At 37.3% G+C, this 24,155-nt stretch overlaps 1 protein-coding gene and 1 long non-coding RNA gene across 3 annotated transcripts in view; one reads left to right on the top strand and one right to left on the bottom strand.

Annotated features, from left to right (window-relative positions):
• Window positions 1–5,579: 5,579 nt before the first annotated feature.
• Window positions 5,580–9,265, bottom strand: LOC147525600 (HXXXD-type acyl-transferase family protein). Its single transcript, XM_086556903.1, has 2 exons — window positions 8,687–9,265; window positions 5,580–6,653 (listed from the first exon to the last, which is right to left on the bottom strand). The coding sequence occupies exons 1-2, from the start codon at window positions 9,125–9,127 to the stop codon at window positions 5,724–5,726; spliced, it is 1,371 nt and encodes a 456-aa protein (XP_086413029.1). The 5' UTR covers window positions 9,128–9,265; the 3' UTR covers window positions 5,580–5,723.
• A 181-nt stretch (window positions 9,266–9,446) lies between these two features.
• The window catches only part of LOC147525599 (uncharacterized), a 14,856-nt gene continuing 147 nt past the window's right edge, over window positions 9,447–24,155 (top strand). The window contains exons 1-3 of one of the 2 annotated variants that reach the window (XR_015192789.1): window positions 9,447–9,608; window positions 10,043–10,132; window positions 23,809–24,155. The exon at window positions 23,809–24,155 is cut by the window's right edge and continues 147 nt beyond it. This is a non-coding gene — a long non-coding RNA (uncharacterized LOC147525599). Of the gene's footprint in view, window positions 9,609–10,042; window positions 10,343–23,808 lie in introns of those variants that run through there. The other variant, XR_015192788.1, reaches the window with a different exon arrangement.

The following is a 24,155-nucleotide window of genomic DNA, read 5'->3' as shown; positions in this document are numbered from 1 at the left end:
ACTTATTATCTAGTTTTTGTCCCAAGATCGGACCAATTTGCATAGTCACTAGCATCACATATGAGTTCGAAAGGTTTAGACCAATCGGGAGGTCAGATAATTGGTGCAGAGGTTAAGGCGACTTTTAAAGTTTCAAAAGCACATGTACAGTTAAAATTAAAATCAAAGATTGCATCTTTCAAAAAGCAGATTAGTTAAAGGCCTAGCTATTTTCGAAGTCTTAATAAAGCGCCTATAAAACCGCATGGCCTAGAAAGGCTCTAATATCACGGACAGTCCGTGGTTTAGGTAGGTCGCTATCTTATCTAGTTTGGCCTTATCTACTTCTATGCCATCACTAGATACGATGTGACCTAGTACTATGCCCTTTTCACCATGAAATGACACTTTTTCCCAGTTTAAAAGCGAGGCTCTTTTCTTTCGCGACCGTGTCAAAACCTTAGACAGCTAGACAAGCAAATTGCGGAAGCGATCTCCATAGATAGAAAAATCATCCATGAAAACTTCCATAAAGCTTCTACTATGTCACTAAATATATGAAGCATACATTTGGAAGGTACCGGGAGCATTACAAAGGCCAAAAGGCATTCGTTTATAGGCATACGCTCCAAAGGGACATGTGAAGGTAGTCTTTTTTCTTGGTCATCAATATCAATAATAATCTAAAAATAGCCCGAGTAGCCATCCGTAAAACAATAAAAGCATGACCGGCTAGGCGCTCGAGTATTTGATCTATAAAAGGTAAAGGAAAGTGATCCTTTTCGTGTCATAGCATTTAAACGTCCTCAGAATCAATACACTGGATCCTCCATTTCATAGGACCTTGTGTGACAACATAGTCACCCTTTCCGTTACTGAACCATGGTAACTCCCGATTTCTTAGGAACTACATGAATGGGGCTTACCCATTCGCTATCGAGATTGGGTATATGATACCGCGATCGAAAGTAATCGTAAGACTTCTTCCCTAACCACCTCTTTCATGACGGGGGTTCAGCGACATCGAGGTTCACAAGAAGTCTTGGCGTTATCCTCCAAATGGATACGATGAGTGCAAACATTAGGGTCAATTCCCTTAATGTCGACTAGGGACCAACCAATCGCCGACCGATGTTCCCTAATCACCCGGATTAAACGTGTCTCTTCATTCTTAGATAATAGAAGATATAATTACCGGATGACTACCATCGGATCAAGTTGAATATATTTTAACTCAGGGGAAGAGGTTTAGGCAATGGGGTGGAAGGAAAATCAATAGATGTTTTCGTCGGGGTCCTCATTTTGCATAATGAATACTTGCTTAGGTAGCAAGTCTTCATACTCGATATATGGAGCAACCGGGGGTCTACAATTGGTGTGGACTCAAGGATGGTGTTGACTTCCTCTAAGTAGGAGTCATTTACAAAATCTGAAATTCAAAAGAAAGGAATTTGTACATATTGTTTTCGAAAGCGTGTTATTAAAATAATCTTGAGCTAAGCTCTCGATCATGCTAACCTCCCCATCTATAGATCGAATCGGTAAGCTGTTTCATCATTTTAAAACATTTACCTCAACCGTAAGATGGCCAAAAGATAAGGACATCTTACCATCGCGCAATTTATAAGTCGTTGGCGGTTGCCAAGAAGGGTGCCCTAAGATAATCGGCAGACAGTCGTTAGCGACTTTCGTCGATCGAGGATAACAAAATCAGCGGGATAGTAAAAATCCTGAACCTTAATAAGCACGTTTTCCACTACACCCTTAGGATACTTAATTGACATGTCCGCTAATTGCAACGTTATTTTTGTAGGTTGCATTTCCTGTAGACCTATTTGTTTATACAAGTAATACGGGAGTAAGTTAACACTCGCCCGTGTCTAATAAAGCGGTCGTCGTGTGGGAATCTCCTAAGGTGCATTTTACAGTAAGACGACCAGGGTCCTTGTACTTAACAATTCCATTATTTTCGGATAAAGTTGGGAATTGTTCAGTTAGAAAGGCGTCTTTAGGTATGTTGGTCTTACGCCTAGTAGTGCACAACTCTTTAAGAAACTTTAGCGTGGTTAGGGAGCTTTTTAATAGCTTCGAGAAAAGGAAGGTTTATCGTTAGATTCTTGAAAACGCGTTCCTAATCTCCTCAAAGTTTGTATCCCCGGTTAGCATGGCTAACCGAGGGAATGGTGGTTTAATTTCTATATTTAGCGTATGGCTCGACTTGATGTGTTACCTTGGCTTTCTATTTCTTAGTTTGTTGTTTAACTGGTACCTCTACAGTGGTAGGCTCTTCAGTTTCTACTGCGGTATCTAGTTCGATATCTGGTGTAGGGAGTACTGATGGGGTAACTATAGGCATAGTTACTTTGTTATCAACCACTCTTCCAGAGCGGAGAGTGGTGATGGCATTAAGGTCATCTACGATTGTAGTTTCAGTACTAGTATTACCGTTTTACCTCAAAGGCTGTGTTTGCTATTTTGGGGTTTGGTATCGCTTGTCCTGGAAACACGCCTTTTGGTTGGGTTTTCTCTTGGGCTAACTGTTGTATGCCCTGATTTATGGATTGTAAGATCTGTTGGTTTGATTGAGTCATTGATTGGAAAAGTTGTTGGGTAACCTGTATAAAGGCGTCTATACGATCCGGATGTGATGGTGTAGTAGTCACAGGTGGTGCGACTGGAACTATCTCACGTTGATTATTTATGGGTGGGTTGTGATAGTTACTATTGTTAACCGGAACGATACCTCTATTGGTATTATAACTATTATAATTACCCTGACCTTGTGCTAAACCTTGTCGTGGTTGGCGGCTTGGTTGTTATAATTATTATAATTTCCCGACTTTGTCCCCTGTCCTTGCCTAGGTGGAGCTTGATTATAGTTGTTTGCTTGCCTAACATTTTGGTTATTAAACCCTGGAGGTGAAACTTGTTGATTGTTTCGCCAACTAAAGTTGGGATGTTGTCCCCATGGGACATTAGGAATAGGATAGCTATTAATGGAGTAAACATTGTCTTGCTCTAATTGTTGTTGTTCATAGGCGAGAGGACAATAGGATTCAGGGTGCTCAGGACTCAAACAGACATTACATGGGTTGGCGTTAACATTCATGACGGGGATGGGCTTTTGTTGCACAGAAATAGCCTCAACCTTTTTAGTTAGAGATTCGATTAAATTTTTAAGTTCTAGATCGGGTTTCATCTCAAACATACCGGCGGCCTTAACTGTTGATGGATAAAATATGATGAGGGCATACTTGTAAATCTCTGCACATATATAAGTGTAGAGATGCCTACAAAATAAGGGAGCTAGTTAATTTAGTTAATTGTTTTTATTTAGTTTTATTATCATTGTTTTCCATTTTCATTGTTTTAAAGCTTCAAGCTTTGTTGAATCTAGTTGGTTTTCTTCCATTCAAAGTGTTTAATCTTGTTACTTATCAAAATAGTTCTTCAAACAAACTTCTTATTCATTCATTCAACACATCAAAGTTGGTTATACATACTCAATCAAATGAGTATAACTTGCTAACCAAACTACCTTTTCATGTTTAGATCTTCATGTTTTCCACATAAAACAACTCTAGTTTTGATGTTTTAATTCTCAAACCCTCAATAACTAGTTGTCTACATCTTCATACACCAAAAATCATACAAAGAACAATAGAAAAGTTAAGAAAAGTTTGTTTTTCTCTATCACACTTCTACTCTTCAAAGATCTAAGATGAACAAGTTTAACCCATACAAACCATCATTACTATTACTTCATGTATATAGTATGAGCAATGATTGTTCATATCTCAACATGATGTATGATTAGTAAGAACACCTATAGGAGTATGAACAACCTATTTGGGGTATGAACAATCACTGTTCATACCTCAACATAATATACGATCAGTAAGAATACTTACTGGAGTATGAACAATTGTTCATACCTATTTTGGGTATGAATAACCAATGTTCGTATGAACATAGGTGATTGTTCATACCTCAACATGAGCTATTAACAATTACAGTTCGCATACTTCAACATGAGCTATGTACAATCATTATTCATACCTCAACATAATATATAATTAGTAAGAACACATATTGGAGTATGAACAATCATTATTTATACATCAACATAGTGTATGAGGTATGTTCACTTATTTGGGTACAAACAATCACTGTTCAAACATCAACTAACATTGTTCATTCTACAATCATTGTCGATACCTCACAATAATGAATGATCAGTAAGAATACTTATTGGAGTATGAACAATCATTGTTCATATCTATTTGGGGAATGAGCAATCACTATTGTTCATACATCAACACTGTTTATACCTCAAATATGAGCTATGAACATGGATTGTTCATATCTATTTGGGATATAAACAACCATTGTTCATACTTCAATATGAGCTATGAACAATCGCTGTTCGTATGAACAATCACTGTTCACATACTTCAACATGAGCTATGCACAATCATAGTTCATACCTCAACACAACGTATGATTAGTAAGAACACCTATATATTGGAATATGCACAATCATTGCTCATACATATTTGGGGTATGAGGTACATCAACATAGTGTATGATGTATGTTCACCCATTTGGGTACGAACAATCACTAAATTTCTCTGCTTTATAAACATAACACAGAAGGGTGAAATTGGTATTTAAAAAATAAATAAATATTTCTATGGTTTATATCTATAATAACACGAAGGAGTAACACTGGTATTTTAAAAATAGTAAAAAAGTTGGGCCAACTTATTTTTTCCTTGAGGGTTACTAAAATTGAAATCTTCAGTTCGTGGGTTAGTTACTTAATACTAGAATTTGTTGTGAGGGAGTAATATACATTTACAGTAAATATTAAGCACGTGTCCAGCACAACAAGACGACCATTCTCATCCATATGTCCAAGTTGCTTATGATCAGCTCATACAAGTCAAGCGACCTCATCAGCACTAGAACGCTCGGCTCCCAGAATGCCCATGTCTAGAACAGTACGCATCCAGAACGCTCACATCAACCAGCACCACAACGGCTAGTAATGTATGGCCTAACTCTCACCTTAAAGACCGGAGCTTCAGATGCGCACACCATTACTCCACCGCAGGACGCTTTCATGGCTCATTAAATGTCATCAAGTCCAGAACTTGACCTGATGCGGGATAGAAGGAAGCGTGGGCATCTTTGCCTACATAAAGAAAAGGAAGAACTACGTCTGACCTGATTCAAGTCTCCCCTCCCAAGCAAAGAGAACTTGATACGTAGGCAGTTCGCTCAAAACGAACTCGGTCAAACCCAATCAACTAATCCATCTCCCCCAAATTACCTACTCTAGTAAGATTAGACGAAACATAACCTTTACATTTGTCCTTGTGAGTTAGTCAAACCCAATCAACTAATCCATCTCTCCCAAATTACCTACTCTAGTAAAATTAGACGAAACAAACCTTTGCATTTGTCCTTGTGAGTTACTAAAAAAAACGGTGTTCTCTATAATTGTTTTTCCCCGAAATTGGTCCTCTAGACTCTTTTCTTGTAAATCTCTGGAAATAACAAAATGCAAATTAAATCAAACAGTTACTCCAACAAGATAGCACGCCAAGCCATTCCCGGTTGCCTGAGTATATATGTTGGCAGCCAATAGCCACTAGATACATAGTGCACACGCTATAAACATTCTCCTAGTACTCATCCAGCTTATTGACTACTTAGTTAATTATCAAAATCATACAACTTTAGAGAGAGGACACAATTGTGAAAGACGAGGTCCTAATGATTTCAGGCTCCCTCATCAATTTCTCAAGTTCCACTACAAATCTATCCATTGCAGGTCCCGGCAAACAAATTGGAACCACTATCCCATCTTCACCTTTGTTGTTCCTCATAGGTATATAGAAACTCGCCACCCCAGGAATGGCGCCTACACCACCTTTGGCTGCCCCACCGTAAACTGCTTTCCCCCACCCGAAATCAACTTCTCCAAAACCAGCTCGTGTGAGATCCGACACGAGGTATGCCCCCACCACACTGAAGTGTGGTCGACCTTTTATTACCATAAAATCCGCTAATGATTTCATATACTCTTCTGTCACATCGGCTTTAGCTTTCTTAACTAACTCCAAGGCGTACCCTAACGGATTCCCACACAATTTACCAGCTAAGGATATTGCTACAGGGAACGCAAATGTGTTGCCATAGTATCCTACTGGCAACTCCGGGTTGAACTTGGAACGTGCGTTTACAATACATAGCACGCGTACTTCATCAGTGGGATCTGGACTGAGTGCAATGGTACGACATCGCCAAAGGCATGCAGTGAGCACCTCAAACGTAGAGCACGTGCTAAGGTGAGAAGGCACGTGCTTTCTTAGTTCTATGACTTCTTTTGGGCCGAAGAAGAAAGATCGATGAGCCATGTCATCGAGGGGCATTAGTGTGCCTTTAGTGTCAGGCACTTCATCATACTCGCGATGTACGCAGGTTACGCGTGGTGGGTCACGAGCATTGAGAAGTTCACGATTCCATATGGGTGCTATTGATGGAATATGTGCACCTCGTGCCATTTCACCTAAGGCGTTCATGAATTGGACCAGCCCAGCTGCATCACTCATTGTATGGTTCAGACGAAGGGCGAAGATAAAACCACCGCACATCAAACGAGTCACCTGCATTTTAAAGTAATTAACGAGGACAGTTAGAGATTGTAAACCATTTGGTAAATTTCCAATTAGGACTAATTTTATTTTTTTGCCAAGTAATGAAGTAGCTAGACATAGCAATCCACACAAATATTCTCTTCAAACTCCTTTTAAGGGACTCCATAACTGGGCACTAATCATCGGATGCAAATCAAGAGTAATTAGTTAATTAAGAAGACATAGAATCTTTCATAAGTAAAATGGGTATGTACTAGATTGATCTAGGGGTGTTAATGGTCCGGTTTTTAGTGTTGTAAGAACTAAGAACCATTTAATTTTGTAGTTTCGATTCTTTACCATTTTTAAAATTGTGGAACCTTACCCATAACTACTGGTTTTAGCGGGTTTTTTCGATTCTGATTTTTTATTTTGGTTTTTAAAAAATCCACTATTTACACACATTTTTTATAAGTCTTATTAAAAAATGTGTACTAAAAAATACAAAAATACCGCACGAACGTGTGTTTTTAAATATTGATATAAATAATAATATCATTCAATAATAAAATTAAGTAAATCCATATATTTAAGGTTGTAAGTTATATTTTTATATTATTTATAACATTAAATACCATAAAACTATATATTATACTAATAAATATAATTTAGTAATATATAAATGATCGTTTTGAGTTTTTATATATTTTATTTAGATATTTTTTACGTTAAAAGTACACTAACCTTCATTTCTGATTATGGTCCGGTTCTTTTGTTTAAAAAATCATTGTTCAATATAATTTGGTTTTTTTAATATCTATTTTTAAATGATTTCTAAAATTAAAAACCGTAACCATGATTTTCTCTGCAGTTCCAGTTTCAACTCTGGTTAAACGGTACCCCCTTTTGATCAAGCTATTTAGGCCAAAATATCAAGCACTGTAGTTTCCATAGTGACGTCCAAATCAATGCCTATCTCATTGAAAATTTGAAAGCAGATGATTCTGATATATCAACAGACAGCATATCTAAACAGACAGCATATCTAAGGTAGCATATCAATAACCTATATTACGAACTAATGAGTGGTGGCGGACAGTGTGGGTACAGATGGCAAACCTTATCTTTGACAAAAAAATTTTGATAACTTTATCTTTGGCAATTGAATTGACATATACTGCACTTGCGGAAGTTGCGATGCGCAGTAACACATGCTTTCCCTACATTATATTACTATGCATTACCATTCTTCGTTCGAGTCTTCCTCACCTTTCACCAAAAAAAAAAGTCTTCCTCACCCACAAGTCGTGCACCTAACATCATATACTTTTTATAATTGTATTCGATAATGGATCGTACGTGCTCTATAAATGTAACATCCCCTGGTTTGTCTTTTTGTTTTGTAATCAGTAAAATTCTGAACTGCTAACACATATATATTGTCGATTGCAACAGCAGTTATCCAAGCTAGTACTCTAGTAGAGTTCATCGACCTTTGTGAATGACGGCCTTCAAAGGTCTTGCCAATACATCCGACCATCCCGAGCATGTCAATGCAATTGAATAAACTTGAATAAATGAGTAAATACAAACCAAATTTCTGTAACTAATTCATCGTCCAAGCGCAACAAAATACTTATAAATAAGCTAATTTTTAAAACAAGATCCTTTTAGGAGGAGACATAAATATAAAATATATATATATATATATATATATATATATATATATATATATATATATAATAATATATATATATATATATATATATCATCATCATCATCATGAATAAAATTAAAATAAAATCTAACAGTGTTGGTAATTTTGGTATATTATATTTGAAATTATTTTTTCTCGTTTTATTTTTTGTGAAGGTATCATATTCATAAAAAAAAAAAAGACGACCATATACTAGATTGGTATGATAGAAACTTCTATAGAATATCGTTGTATCGACAAGTATAGAATATCGTTGTATCGTACTAACTAATAACTGAAACTTAAGTATTTACCAAAAAAAAGACTAACTAAAATTTAAATACGTATGCAACTTGGTTATTATTACCTGTATGAGCAGCAAAGGACAGTTGAGAACAGCTGAAGAGCCAGGGACATCATAAAGGAGATCCTCCAAACTAGGGAAAGGAGGTTGGAGAGCATCACCAAACTGATCAAGCGTCACATAAGCGTTGGCCTCAATAAACATGACACCTTCACCTGTGCATTCCACCACTAATTTCCGATTCGGTCCTTCCCTAAGCCTACCAGCAAATGGGTAGTAATAGACAAGTGTTTTAGCTATTGCCTCTCTGATCACTTTCACTGGGTCTTGACCCTCCATTCCCTCATTTTTCTTATAAAACTGTATTACTGGAATTTGAAACCGAAGACTTTCTTGATCGTCAATGTCCGAAAGATATTTGAATTCGTGCGGCGTTGGTTTAGAAGGACGGATCAATTCAGGTTCAGCCCTTTGTACCTTGAACACTAAAGAGGAGGATGCCATGATTATTTGTAAGATAGATATCGATAAAAGTAACTGGAAATTTATTTATACTAGGCTTATTTAGACCTGCAGCAAATGCATGGATTGATGTTTTATTGGCTTGAGGCACTTATATATAGAGCCATAGAGGGCTGGTTATTAAGGGTTATTGTCTGAACAGTTTATATTAAACTATTCGAGGACATATGCACCACAACATATGCTATTAATTAATTAATTAAGGTTGATGGGTGTGAACGGTGAAGGTGCACGCTCAGCTTCTTCATTTTTAAGCTTGACTCCGTTGACTTGAGACTTAAAATAGTCAGCTTGCAGATAATCAGTTCTTATATAAATTATAACATAATCTCGTGTTTTTTTTTGATAAAGACATAATCTTGTGTTGGAATCTTTAATACCTAGATTAATTGATAAGATAGCAGGAGCACGAGCACGTACATTTCCTGTGTTTGATTCCTACAATCAAGATTCTTTTTGCAAGGTAAGGGTTTAATTTTATACCAAATCGTATCAAATAACCTGAATTTTAGATGCACAGGAACCCACCGAATAACCCAAAACTCCCGTATGAAATGCCTCCCTCCTTTTATCCAAGGTTTAGGTGAAGAGTTCTTCTGTCACTCGACTCTCTGAGACTGAATAATGTTCTTGTTGATAATATTATTTATACTGTACCAACAATTTTTTTTAATGAACTTTGGTTTCTCGGAATATTTGTTTGTTCAATTTGTCGGTGATAGACTAAATTATCACAACAAATCGAACTTCTAAATTTAGCAATCAGAAAATTGATTAATTGTTTGGTAAACAGTTTTTTTAGATTCGAAATGGCCTAGTTCTCCACTAGATTTAGAGTGGGAACGTTATCCCCTCCTAGAGTCCCACTAACGATACATTTGTCCTCTTTTTCTCCAGCATTAAAAAAGGGCTTCGGTTGATATGTGTGGCGGTATTTGCTTTTGAGCTGAAAGATGTGAAGGGGTAAATGATAGACGGGTCGACATTGTAAGTAATATATTAACATGTTATTCGAGTTATAGAACATACCTCTTGTCCAGCGGAAGAAACCCGAAGTCAAAGAATAATAACCTTGTAAGTTGTTACTAGCCTTGTCTCTTGAGAAAGATTGTTACTAGAATCAATCCCCTTTGTATCCACACCTTAAGCCCACCCCTTTGGTGAATGGAGAAAGAAGAGAGTCGAGAATTGTTTTCTTTTTTCTTTTGCTTGTCGTTTTTCTAATACCTTTGTAAGGTATATAAAACCAACCAAGCATATAGCTAACTCCCACGACTCTTGCGCAACAAGAGATTCATGATAGATTATATTCTATCCAGTGTATATTCTATCCAAGTGGGACTACGATCCTACGATCGGGGAGTAGCTTAAATAGGGGATGGATCCTTGATCCATGGCGGACCTAAGTGGTCGAACCCACTTACATCTCCCACTCGCCCACATAGGGCAAATCTCAATATCTCTATTACTCATCTTTGCATATAGGGAATAAGGTGTGCGACCTCACGAGAAGAACAAAGAGCAACAGGAGCGATATTATTAAGTTTTCATCAAACTAATAAAAACGCATCACCCAGAAGCATCTCGTATATGCCTTAGACATTGTTGATTACACTGGAATCAACACTTTTAATCCCTCGTTTAAAGCAGTGCTACATCCCCTCCTTGTTTTGTACTCATGACATATTAAAATATGGTCGCGGGCCCGCTATGAGTCACAAAATAGATGTAATATCAAAAAGTCTTCCCTAAACATTCATGTCATTTCAATTATATTCAGTCGCTTTCCTAGAAATGCCCTGTAATACGGTAAATCTCGTCGTACTTAGGAAGCACACTAAAGTAGCGTCACCAAATATTCTCTTCATGACATAACCTTAGGTTAAGAAAGGCATACAATGGGAAAAAGTTTCAATTATCCCAGTGGCTCACATAACAATGAAGAAGGGATTCATTCATTGTTCTCACTATTGGTCGGCAAAGCACATACAATATATTATGTATGCTATGGTGTTATCCTATAAAAATGGGTATGTCACTTGCAAAACTGTAACACCATACGAATCTTAGTCTAGTCGCTAAACAAGCGCCTAACTTGAGTTTTATCCCAGTCACTCTCTAGCGCCTGTTAAGAAAAACACTCATTTTCGGCTTAACTACAGGCTCCATAAATTTGTGGATAAATTTTATGTTCAACCTTTATTTTATAAGGTCTCATCTTAGTTCTAACTAAGGCGACATTCAAAAATTTTAAAAATATTCTTTTCGCTCATCTAGCGCCAAGAATATAGATGTCTCATCTTGCTCGCTCTCTCTAAGCGCCAAGGTGAATCACCCATGTGAGTAGGTCGATTCATGCCCGGTGACAAAAAACAAATCAAGAATGTGTAATTAAAATAATATTCCAAAAAATCTGAATTAATGAAATATATCATAAACAATGTCAATTACATAAAAGATGTCCAAACATATCAAATCCTACGAAGTCCCATACTCCTAACATGAGATTTAAACGCATCTCGTGCAATAGGTTTTGTCATGGGATCAGCTAACATGTTAAGCATGGAGATATGTTTCAAGACCACTTCTCCTGTTGCAACCTTATCTCGAATGTAGTGAAAACGAGTCTCTATGTGTTTAGCCTTCCCATGATACTTAAGATCCTTTGCAAATGCCAGAGCTGCAGTGCTATCACTATAAAGTAATATCGCATCCTCTTCACGAAGCCGTGATATCTAAGTGTATCAAGAATTTCCTTAGCCAAACAACTTCTTGGATGCGCAGACTAAGCAAGCAACATACTCGACTCCATTGTAGACAAAGAAACATTTTTTTGCTTCGACTACACCAAGTAATAATTCCACCTCGAGCATAAAAGCATAACCGAAGTGGACTTGCGCCATCTTTATCACCGACCCATTTCTGATCGGTGTAACCTTTCGGGTTTCAAGTCTCCACCATGGTAACTTAGGACAAAATCAGCAGTCCTTTGTAGATATCTCGAGTATCCTTTTCACAGCTTTCCAATTTTGGACCGGGATTACTCGATAACGACCGACTAACCCGACCGCAAAACCGATATCCGGTCAAGTACACATCATGGCATACATCGGACTACCAATTGCGGCCCGCGCGATATGGCACATTGGACATTTGATTCTTTTTCTTCTTTAGTTTTGGGACACTGATCAAGGTTTAAGTCACATCCTTTTTCCAATGGGGTGTCTATTGGTTTGGAGTTTTGCATACGGAAACGCTCAAGAATTTTTCTAATGTAAGTCTCCTGAGACAAGCCAAGAAATTTCTTTTTGCAATCTCTCGTGATCTTAACTCCTAACACATAGTCTGCTTCACCCATATCCTTCATTTCAAAATTGGAGGACAACCACTTCTTAGTGGCAACAATGGAATCCATATCATTCCCAGCTAAAAGAATGTCATCAACATACAACGAAAGGATAAGAAAACTCTTTCTGGATCATTTAGTGTACACGCAGTGATCTTCTTCAATAATCTCAAAACCAATTGAGGTAATGGAATTGTGAAATCTTAGATACTATTGCCTAGATGACTGTTTAAGGCCATATATAGAACGTTTTAGGCGGCAAACTTTGCGCTCTTGTCCTTGGACCTCAAAACCAATCGGTTGAGCCATATAGATCTATTCCTTTAATTCTCCATTGAGAAATGCGGCCTTAACATCCATTTGAAAAAGTTCTAAATCCTGTTGTGCGACAATAGTTAGAATGAGGCGAATTGAAGCGAATCTCACCACAGGGGAGAATGTCTCTTCATAGTCTATACCTTGTTGTTGGGTATAACCTTTTTGCCACAAAGCGTGCTTTATGCTTGTCAATTGAACCATCCGCCTTTGCGTTTAACTTTAAAAATCCATTTATTTTCAGCGGTTTTCGCCAAAGGAAGATTAACTAACTCCGGACCTCGTTTTTACCCATTGAGCTTATCTCATCTTGCATAGCGATCATCCACTTGTCTCTAGCGGGGAGAAGAAATTGCTTCTTTGAAAGAAGTAGGTTCTTCCTCATCTAATGGAGTACACATAAAAATATCCCCTTCAATCTCTCGAAATGACGACGGGGGAATATTTCCACGCGTTTACTCCTACGCGACGAGGATCTTGTGGAGAATATAGTGGTACACTCCCATGTTCGGGTACACTCCCACTATCTTCAGCCGATTATGAGGGATGAGAAATTAATTCCCCCCTCGCTTGAAGATGGTAGGATGTCTTCATACTCCTCTATCTCATAGAGGTCAAGATCTTTCTTTGCGTTACTTATGCTAGGAAAATCATTCTCAATGAAATCTATATCGCGAAACTCTATTTCTGTCATTCCTCCATCAGGATGTTCATCATACATAACATAACCTTTTGAGCTATCAGAATACCTTACAAAGATACACTTTTTAGCTCTAGGGCCTAGTTTCCCATACTTATGGGAGATGTTGTGAACAAAACCTGCTGAACCCCATGGGCGCAAATGCTCCAAACGGGGCTTTTCGCCTTTCCAAAGTTCATAAGGTGTTGAAGGAACCGGACCGAGAAGGCACTTTCGGTTAAGTATGTAGGCAATCAAAAGTGCATCCCCAAAAATGATATAGGGAGATTACTTTGCGCCATCATTGATCTAACCATATCTAAAAGAGTTCTATTTTTCTCTCCGCTACACCATTTTGTTGCGGAGTATAAGGAATAGTTAATTGTCTAGCGTATCCCCTTTTTCTCACATAATTTCTTGGCCCGATCGGATAAGTATTCACGCCCCTCGGTCAGTTCGAAGAGTTTTTAAGCTCCTCTCTTTCTGTGTCTCAACCTTTGCTATAAAGCATTTAAAACAATTCAAAGCTTCATAGCGGTGAGCTATCAGATAGACATAACCATATCGTGAGTAATCATCTATAAGAGTGAGAAAATAAGAGGCGCCATGACGTGCCTTAACATTCATAGGCCCACAAATATCTGAGTGGATTAGCTCAAGCGGCTGAGTAGCTCTTACTGCCTTTCCAAAAGGCTTTCTACATGCTTTACCAGCTAAACATAGTTCACATATAGGTAGGTCAACCTTAGCGAGTGGGCCCAATAGGCCTTCTCTAGCTAGTCTGGTCATCCTATCTTGTCCTATATGACCTAGTCTAGCATGCCAAGTAACATAATCAATATTTCTACTTGCACTAGCCATGTAAGATAATGAAGAAATAGAATCATTCAATTCAACTTTAAAGAAATTATTCTTAAGGAATCCATGTCCAAAAACAATACCATCCAACTTAATATCCAACCTATCAGCCTTAAAATCAAAAGAATATCCAAAAGAAAGAAGTGCTAAAACAGAAAGCAGATTATGCTGAATTCTAGGAACATAAAGCACATCATGTAGAAGAAGTACACGCCCAGTGCGTAATGAGAGTTGGTATGTACCAATTCCTAATGCATCTTCACTAGTGCTGTCACAGCCCGAATTTCTAAACAATTAAAAAAAATGAATATTTGAAATATAAATATATCAAACATCACTCGATTCAATTGTCTAAAAACCCAGGCTATGACGGGGTGGATACAACACATGTCAAAACCTAAAACCCACATCATAAAGAATCTTAACAACAAAAATAATCTCCAAAAATTCTCTTTATTACTTTATAAAAAGTCTATCTTCCGTCCCAATAAAACATCAAACCACTCTAAGAATAACAGGTCTTCAACATCGTATTCTCATTCCATGATGAATATGAAACTACGTTATTACATACTTTCAAAAAGATCAGACCTAATAAAAACTAACGGACTGCTCCAGGCAAGAATCTAAATCATACGTCATGGTTCCACCGCATTCCACCTATGTTCCCAAGAACACACCCACGTTGCCAAAACAAAGCAAACAGGGGTCAGCAAAATTGAATTTGCTAGTATGAGTAGACTAACCACATATAAACATTATCATACTTTAATTATATATCCAAACAATCACGTTAAATTTTCCCATAACTTAATCATTCTCAGCTTGGAAGACAGGTAGTTTCGTCATTTTAACCGGCATAATTTCTTCCCAAGCAAGACTTCCATTATATAACTCATTATAATAACTTGTTTTAATGCCTAAGTAATTTAATTATAACTTACCGATATCCACTTCTGTCTAAGGGTAGGACCGCGTCCCTGCACAAAATATTATTAAGTCCTACCCTCCTACAAAAGAAAGTTAGAACCTTTATATAACATATGTAGATATCCTATAGGTATTCATATGTAAACCTAAACACACTCGCATAAGCAAATTAATTTCTCTTATTAATAAATCAATTACTTTTCTTATACACATATTTCACAACCTATGTACCTTAGGTCATTCCCGCCACCTTCAAGGAATACCCAACTCTACATTCTCGTACACTCAAGGAATACAACTAACCCGCAAGGCAAATACTTTAGTTCCTCTCTAGGGCAGTCCAAATAATCTGGTCATTCATGCACATTCAATGAATACCCGGGTCATTCATGGCACAGTCAATGAATACCCCTTTATAACACTAACGGCCCTTTATGGCACATTCAATTTTGCTGACCCCTGTTTGCTTTGTTTTGGCAATGTGGGTGTGTTGTTGGGAACATAGGTGGAATGCGGTGGAACCACGACGTGTGATTTGGATTCTTGCCTAGAGTAGTCCATTAGTTTTTATTAGGTCTGATCTTTTTGAAAGTATGTAATAACGTAGTTTCATATTCATCATGGAATGATAATACGATGTTGAAGACCTGTTATTCTTAGAGTGGTCATACCAGCAAATTCCATTTTGCTGACCCCTGTTTGCTTTGTTTTGGAAACGTGGGTGTGTTCTTGGGAACATAGGTGGAATGCGGTGGAACCACGACGTGTGATTTGGATTCTTGCCTGGAGCAGTCCGTTAGTTTTTATTAGGTCTGATCTTTTTGAAAGTATGTAATAACGTAGTTTCATATTCATCATGGAATGAGAATACGATGTTGAAGACCTGGTATTCTTAGAGTGGTTTGATGTTTTATTGGGACGGAAGATAGACTTTTTATAAAGTAATAAAGAGAATTTTTGGAGATTATTTTTGTTGTTAAGATTTTTTATGATGTGGGTTTTAGGTTTTGGCATGTGTTGTATCCACCCCATCATAGCCTGGGTTTTTAGACAATTGAATCGAGTGATGTTTGATATATTTATATTTCAAATATTCATTTTTTTAATTGTTTAGAAATTCGGGCTGTGACAAGTGCCATTTCCCATATAAAGCCTTTGGGTGTTTTCTGGAATTCGACGATAATCTACAAACCCTACTCGCTCTCAAGCTACATGCCTGGTTGCTCCTGTATCTACAATCCATTCAGGGAGAGAATGAGCAACTAAAACATGGGTACATACTCTTATGTGATGAGAGTCAGGGGAAATGGATACCTGCTTCGGCTTAGTGCAATCACGAGCGAAGTGTCCCATCTGCTTACAGTTGTAGAATTTCACTTTGGTCATATCAATTTCTTTCTTTCCACCACGCTTGCCTCTGTGGCGCTTGGCTATGCTTGCCTTAGGAGCCAACTTATTAGCCCCTCCTTGTTTCTTGGGTTTGTTATTACCTTTGCGCTTAGACCCATTTGTCTTGCGCTCGCCAAATACGATTAGGGCAGAAGCATTACGGTTCGCATCCTGGCGCTCCGCCTCAAGCTCACAATGTCGAGAAATATCAAAAAAATTCTTAATACTCTCATTGTGAGTCATGATTTGCTTCATGTGCATCCAAGAATTAGGGAGAGATCTTATCACAGCTTGGACTTCTTTCGCTCATCAAGAAGGACATTTCTTTATGACCTTTAGCTCACGAATCATGCTTGATAACACCCTTAGGTGTTCAGGCATGGTTGCCTTAGGATCTTTCCTGAACATCTCAAACTTTAAAACTAGACTTCTAAGTCTAGTAGTTGATGTTCCACCGAAAGCAAATTTCAGTTGATCCCACATGTCCTTAGCTGTGGAGAATATCTCATATTCTCCAATCAGATCATCATGCATGCTGCTCAACACAATGTAGTGCGCACAACGATCCGACTTGGTCCATGCTTGAAAAATCTCAAGGTCATGACGATTTTGGGCTGTAGTCCCAGTCCCAATCTCAAGTTGGGCCATCGAAATGGTTAAGTGTTCCTGGAGTTCTTGCTCATTCAAGAGGTATTGAATTTTCCTATGCCATATATCATAGTTTGTCCCATGAAGTTTAGTTCCATGGTTAAGGTCTGCTACTACGGTCTTGGTGGCCATCACTACATTCAGATTTCGCAAGGATTGACATATGTCAACAACTAAGTTTTCTGTATCCATTTTCTACATATATGCAATGGTGGATATAACATTAGTCTATACACATTCTTTTAAATTTATTCCAAAAAAAAAATCCAATCCAAGAAAATATTATCTTATTCCACATATTGGGATCGAAAACTTGCAAAGCTCATAATCATCTCCCAATAATGTAAATATAGAGTATATCTTCCAATTGATTTTTGAACAAATTCCATATTAGGAGGAACAAAACCTCTACTAATCATATTCCACTTAATACGATAAAAAAAATATGCCAAACATAAGCAAAGAATAATATCTATCATTTTATGGCATAAATAATCATATAATTCTACTGTAACTATATGTTAAGCTCAGAATCATGACCTGGGATCTATCCCAATGGATTCAGAAGTGTCAAAAACCCATGTATCCAAAAAAACAGATCATTTGGCGTCTCCAAAAGCCTGAACCGGCTCATAAACATTATACCGGTTCATCTAAGATATACTGTCACAGCAACTTATACCTGGAATTTCGATCAACCGATGATTTCAACAAATTCAGAAGGGTCAAAAACCCTTGGGTACAAAATTTCAGGTTAATTAGTTTTCAATAAAGGCCTGAACCAGACCAAAAACTATAACCGGTTCACACTTAACCGGGTTCAATAATCGGGTTGGTTCAGGTGCAGAAAATGAGTCAGAAAAAAAAAACAGAGAACTGAGTCAACTCAACCTATTACATTGATTTGAAAAAGCTCTGACCGAGTCAACTCATGAGCTAACTCGGTCATCTTCTTCAGTAAACTCGCAGAAATTTATGGCAAGATAGGCATGTTTAGAGACTTGTATCTATCACATTATAGATCCAAAAGAAACATACTTTATACTGTTACAAAGATCTCACAACATAGATTACTAACATGTAAATATTAAGCATTAATAAGATCTATAATTCGATCAAAAAACAGTTCAAAGTTCTGAAAAAACCACAAAAAATAGTTTTTAGCAAAAATTTTGATTTGAGTTTCCTCTCATTCTACTCAACGGTTTTTCATAAAATTTTGGGAAAACGTTCCTCTCACTAAGAGCAACAAACCTTACTAATTAGTTTTTAAAAACTCATGACATGTAGAGATCGAAAATCAACAGATTGTTTATAAATGGTTTTTGAGAAAACCGAAAAACTTGATTTTTATCAATGCATGTTACAATGGCGAATCAACAAACATAAACAGCTCTGATACCAATGTAAGTAATACATTAACATGTTATTCGAGTTATAGAGCATACCTCTTGTCCAGCGGAAAAAACCCGAAGTCAAAGAATAATAACCTTGTGAGTTGTTACTAGCCTTGTTTCTTGAGAAAGATTGTTACTAGAATCAATCCCTTTTGTATCCACACCTTAAGCCCACCCCTTTGGTGAATGGAGAAAGAAGAGAGTCGAGAATTGTTTTCTTTTTCCTTCTGCTTGTCGTTTTTCTAATACCTTTGTAAGGTATATAAAACCAACCAAGCATATAGCTAACTCCCACAACTCTTGCACAACAAGAGATTCATGATAGATTATATTTTATCCAGTGTATATTCTATCCAGTAGGACTACGATCCTACGATCCAAGGAGTAGCTTAAAGAGGGGATGGATCCTTGATCCCTGTGGGAGGACCTAAGTGGTCGAACCCACTTACAGACACAATAACAACAATAATACACCATAAAAATTTAATCAATATAACAAAGAAGGATGGTGCTGGTGTGGCAAATACACCCCCTAATCTTTGGATCTAGCTTATGAGGTGGCAAATCCTAGGACTTATGAGGTGTGGGATGTTTAATTGTGTGAAACAAGAGTGTTGCATTATTATTGAAGTCAACAAATGCAGTTGGATTTTTAGTGGATTTCGATTGGGCTTTTTTATTAGGTTTTTAATGGGCTTCGATTGGAGCTTTTTTAGTCGGGCTTCAGTTGGAGTTTTTTTGGCAGTGGCGAAAGCGTGCGTATCTGTACCGTACGGGGGGCGGATGTGCGTCGGGACGCCAAAGGCACACATATCTGTAGTATAGAGAGGGGAGGATGCGTCGTGGGTGGAAGAAAGCGAGATATTTGTGCGATCGAGGGGACGGATCTTGGCGTTGGGGCTTCGAAGGCATGCGTATCTATGCCGTACGGCACGGACAAATACTAATCTATATAACAAAGAAGGGTAGTGCTGGACATCCAACACCACCCCCTAACCTTTAGATCTAGCTTATGAGGTGGCGAATCATAGGGCTTATGAGGTGTGGGTTGTTTAATAGTGTAGAACAAGAGTATTGCATCATTCTTCATTCTTGAAGTTAACAAATGCGGCTTGACTTTTAGCGGACTTCGGTTGAGCTTTTTTGTCGGGCTTCTAATAGGCTTTGATTGGAGTTTTTTTAGTTGGGCTTCGGTTAGAGTTTTTTTAGTACGGGGGGCGGATGCGCGTTGGGGCTCGAAGGGCGGGGAGATCATCGTATGCCAAAGTATCACAGATCCAAAGGCGCAGATGCTAATGCCGAGGAGGCGAATCTTAGCCAGATAAAAGCTTATACGGCATGGGCAAATACTAGTTAGAAACAATAAAAAGTTTTTGATTGGTATAAAGTTAATAACATTTAAATGGAAATTGATTCATAAAAAGAAAATTAGAAACAATAAAAGAAAATTGTTATTGATATTTTCTATAAAAACTAATAAAAAAAAGTTTTAATTGATTGAGTAATTAGGTGAGATAACTATTACCCCCACTAGATGAGCTAATTAGGATTCCCCCTCCCCAATTTTTGTATGTATTGAGGGGGGGAGGGGTTGGTTTAGAATTTCAAATCTAGATCTATGATAACCACAACTCTAATTTGTGTCAAAATTTTCATCTTCATCAATTCCCCTTACCTCTTAACTTTAATTTCTTTCTAATAAGTTCCTTCTCTCCTTATCCAAAAAATATATATCATTGTCTTTTCCCTTAAGATTTCATTGCCCATTACTTCGTGAAGAGAAAATGAGTTAACTTTGACTAGTGTAGAAGGGAAAATAGCTTGAGGACTCAGATGTTGGAAGTTGGAACCAAAAAAGAAGATGATGAAGTGTTAAAGTTCAAGTCAAGCTTTGGGAAGATGATATATCTCGATATTTTGAAAATATCAACTTATAAAGATATTATCGCAATATTTGATGAGATATCTACAATATTTACAAAATATCGACTTATATCACGATATTTTTGACGTTGAGAATATTTGTAGTTTTTACACTAGAAAGTATCAAATGCATATTCTTGATATATTCATATTCTTTTATGAAATCTCAATATATATCGCGATACTTTATACTATAACCTATAAAAATATAAAATAAAATAACGAAAAAAATTAAATGAATGCCCCCACCAAAAACATATGGCTTGGGTTACTTACTGGTTTCTCGTGACTTCAGCCGTGAGACAACATGAAAGGCCAGAAGTCTATTCTTTCATTTTCAACAATAGAAGTCCCTTACAATAATGTTAATTTTCAACACAAGGGTTTTTTTAATTTCAATTTGAATAGAATCGTGACTCATATTTTAAAAGACCAACTTCCAACTAGTTGGTCGTGGTCTTGGTCTTAGTCACGACACACCAAACGGTCACTTTTTAGTTTGTCCTAAAACTTGTCCCGACTGCTAGCACAGAGTTAGCCGATGCTTAAGGCTAAGTCCAATAGTTTGGTGCGGCAAAACATCAACCAACAATAGCACAGTTGATAGAGTAAGCGCGATAGAGTTTATGGACTCAAATGGTTTGTTTTCTTACCTGCCACAGACATAGGAGTCCAACAAAATAAAAACCAAAACAAAGTCAACCCATCCTAGCTGGCGGACAAGGAAAAAAAATTAGCCACACCAGCCGCCACTCCTACTATTGTGTAGAGTTTTCTTCCATTTTACTTCGTATCCGCCACTCCTACTGGCGTGTAGAATTTATTTGGAAATTAAATCGATTTATTTGGAAATTCTAGCCGCTACACACAGAGGCATGCATATTTATTTCGATTTATTTCTGGCCGCCACTCATTCTGGCGTGCAAACCATACGCTATATCGTTAATATTGGCGGTATACATAATGAAACTTATACCGATAGCGTTTTGACGCACCATTGAATCACAATTTTCGTGATAATTGGTGTTTTGCTGCACCATTGAACTTAGCCTAAGTAATGAATCACACAAAATGAGTAACTATAGTAGTAACAACGATGTGGCATCCAAGTGCTTCTTATATATAGAAACCGCAAACCAATCGATTTGTCAAACCGATTTGTCAAATTTTCAAATCGGGTTTCAAATTTTCAAAACCATAATAACCAAACCAATGTTTAGTGGAAGCCTACTTTCTACACAGTAATGCTACATCGACCTACTTATTTGACCTACTATTTGAACCTAATGATGTGTCAAAAGTATTAATCATTGATTTACATAGAGATACGTGTCCGTTTGTATTGCAATGGAAACCAATGTTATCCAAATAGTGAGTCGCAATAGTAGGTCTAAAAAGTAGGTTTGTATAGCACTACTCCTTTCTACAAGCACTTAAAAACTCATTTGGGCTCCTGACATGTTTGACAAAATAAATTGGTCGAACAAAAAAAATATTGAATTTCTTTTTTTTTTTTTTTTTTTTTTTTTTTTTTTAACCTTGTTTGCCCAAAATTATTGTCCAACTTAAATTTTAAAATATCTAATTTAGACTTCATAAACAGGGTTGTGGGCTTAATTTGCTTGTAGCCCTGCCTAATGTTTTGCTAATTTAATAGTTATTGATCGAGTTTACGACTATTTAGTACCACATACTTTTATCTTTTTTCTTAAAGGGTCCTATTACTGCCGGACCCCAATTTGTTTTGGGCAGACTCAAAAAAAAACAATTATTACAAGTGTGCCATTAGTTTCAAAAAATCTAAAAAAAACAATTATTACAAATATGCCATTACTCCAAAAAAAGTTGGATTTGAAAACCCCAAACTTAAACGGCCCGACTAGGTCGTTTGGACTAACTCCCAAACGACTTGGCGACACCGTTTGAGACTTAGTCCAAACGATGTGCCCACACTGGTCAAGAGCCCAAAAAACAGAATTTTATATTTTTCGAAGTCCAAATCCCAAACGACATGGCCACACCGTAAGTCAAGTTCAAATCCCAAACGACATGGCCACATCGTTTTGGACTCAGTCCAAACGGTGTGGGCACATCGTTTGGATTAAGTCCCAAACGGTGTGGCCAAGTCGTTTGGGACTTAGTCCTAAACGACCTAGCCGGGTCGTTTAAGTTTGGGGTTTTCGAATCCAATTTTTTGTGACCAATAGTATACTTGTAATAATTGTGTTTTTTTTTAGATTTTTTGAGACTAATGGCACACTTGTAATAATCGTTTTTTTTGGAGTCTGCCCAATACAAATTGGGGTCCGTTTGTAACAAATGCCTCCTTAAATAGTATCCGTATTTTTTTTTCTCGCCTGTCATCTCCAATGGGGGGTGTAAAATTACACCTCCACCAAGGCTCCACGTAGGTGCCATTAGGATTTTACACCTCTAATTGTATATTATTATATAGTTTATAAATATCCACACTCTATACTCCCCAATGGAAGAGTGTAAAAAAAAAATAGATTTTAAACTTGGACGTCACTTGGAGTGACGTCCCTCTTTAATTTAAACTGGGGACGTCACTTGGAGTGACGTCCGAGTTAAAAAATTACTTTAGAATTAGAAAGGAACGTTACTCCAAGTGACGTCCGAAAATTATTTCACTCAGACGTCAGTTTGAGTGTCGCCCAGGCTTTTTATTAACTAATAGCGAGAGGGGGAATTCCCCACCCTCTCTATTAGCTAATATACTATTACATACGGTATAACACCCCCATTTGAGAGAGTTTTTTGATATTTGGAGTGTAAAATTTCCACTCTATACCGTTTACACCCCTATTGGAGAACTCTCAATCTGTTTTAATTTAGTACCTCAATCTATTTTCCATCTAATTTCGCTAATGGCTAATTTCGGTTCGTTATGTCTATTTAAATTCAGTTCCGTTATGTCTGTTTGAGAGACTTGATGTTCCATTAGCGTTACCTCATTTCATTTCGTTACATGTTCTTCTAACTTTACATATGAAATTAGTTAATTTTCTTGATGAGGATCTTACTAGTAAGCTATTTTCGAGCTGTCTTAAACTCGAAAATTCAGCCTTCTCATTTCATTTCATTACCTATTTTTCTAATTGTCGATTGTCAATTTGGGAAGATGAAGAAACTTATTATATCTGGTCTTAAACTGAAGCACTTGAAGCAAGTCGATAATACTGCCTTTGGCTCGTTCATACCTATCATGTCGAATCTCCGTACATATGGATTCCGCATAGCAAGGTAGGAATGGGATCAGGGACTGGAATAGAAGAATCTGGTGGTTCGAGAAGGATGGTAATTAAATTGATAGAGATGTTTTGGAGTTTGATGTGCCCAAGTTACGGAAGCAGAAGCCAGAAGCCAGAAGAAGTTTCTCCATCGGTCTCTCAAGCTTGTGACAGTTGTGGGAGAAAGACTTCAGGGTCTTATTAGGACACAGTTCTATGAAACCATTCCACATCTTCCTCGAAACGAATGGGTTCTCAGTAGCTGCTGTTTTTA

This window comes from Coptis chinensis, chromosome 1 (assembly GCF_015680905.1).
Source record: "Coptis chinensis isolate HL-2020 chromosome 1, ASM1568090v1, whole genome shotgun sequence".
In the NCBI taxonomy this organism is placed as follows: domain Eukaryota; kingdom Viridiplantae; phylum Streptophyta; class Magnoliopsida; order Ranunculales; family Ranunculaceae; genus Coptis; species Coptis chinensis.
The sequence above is the reverse complement of the archived record's forward strand: the minus strand, read 5'-3'. Positions and strand labels throughout refer to the sequence as shown.

Coding starts and splice junctions, on each gene's coding strand:
- LOC147525600 (XM_086556903.1), bottom strand. CDS start 9,127: ATGGCATCCTCCTCTTTAGTGTTCAAGGTACAAAGGGCTGAACCTGAA. Junction 6,654..8,686: donor GTCCTTTGCTGCTCATACAG/GTAATAATAACC, acceptor TTTAAAATGCAG/GTGACTCGTTTGATGTGCGG.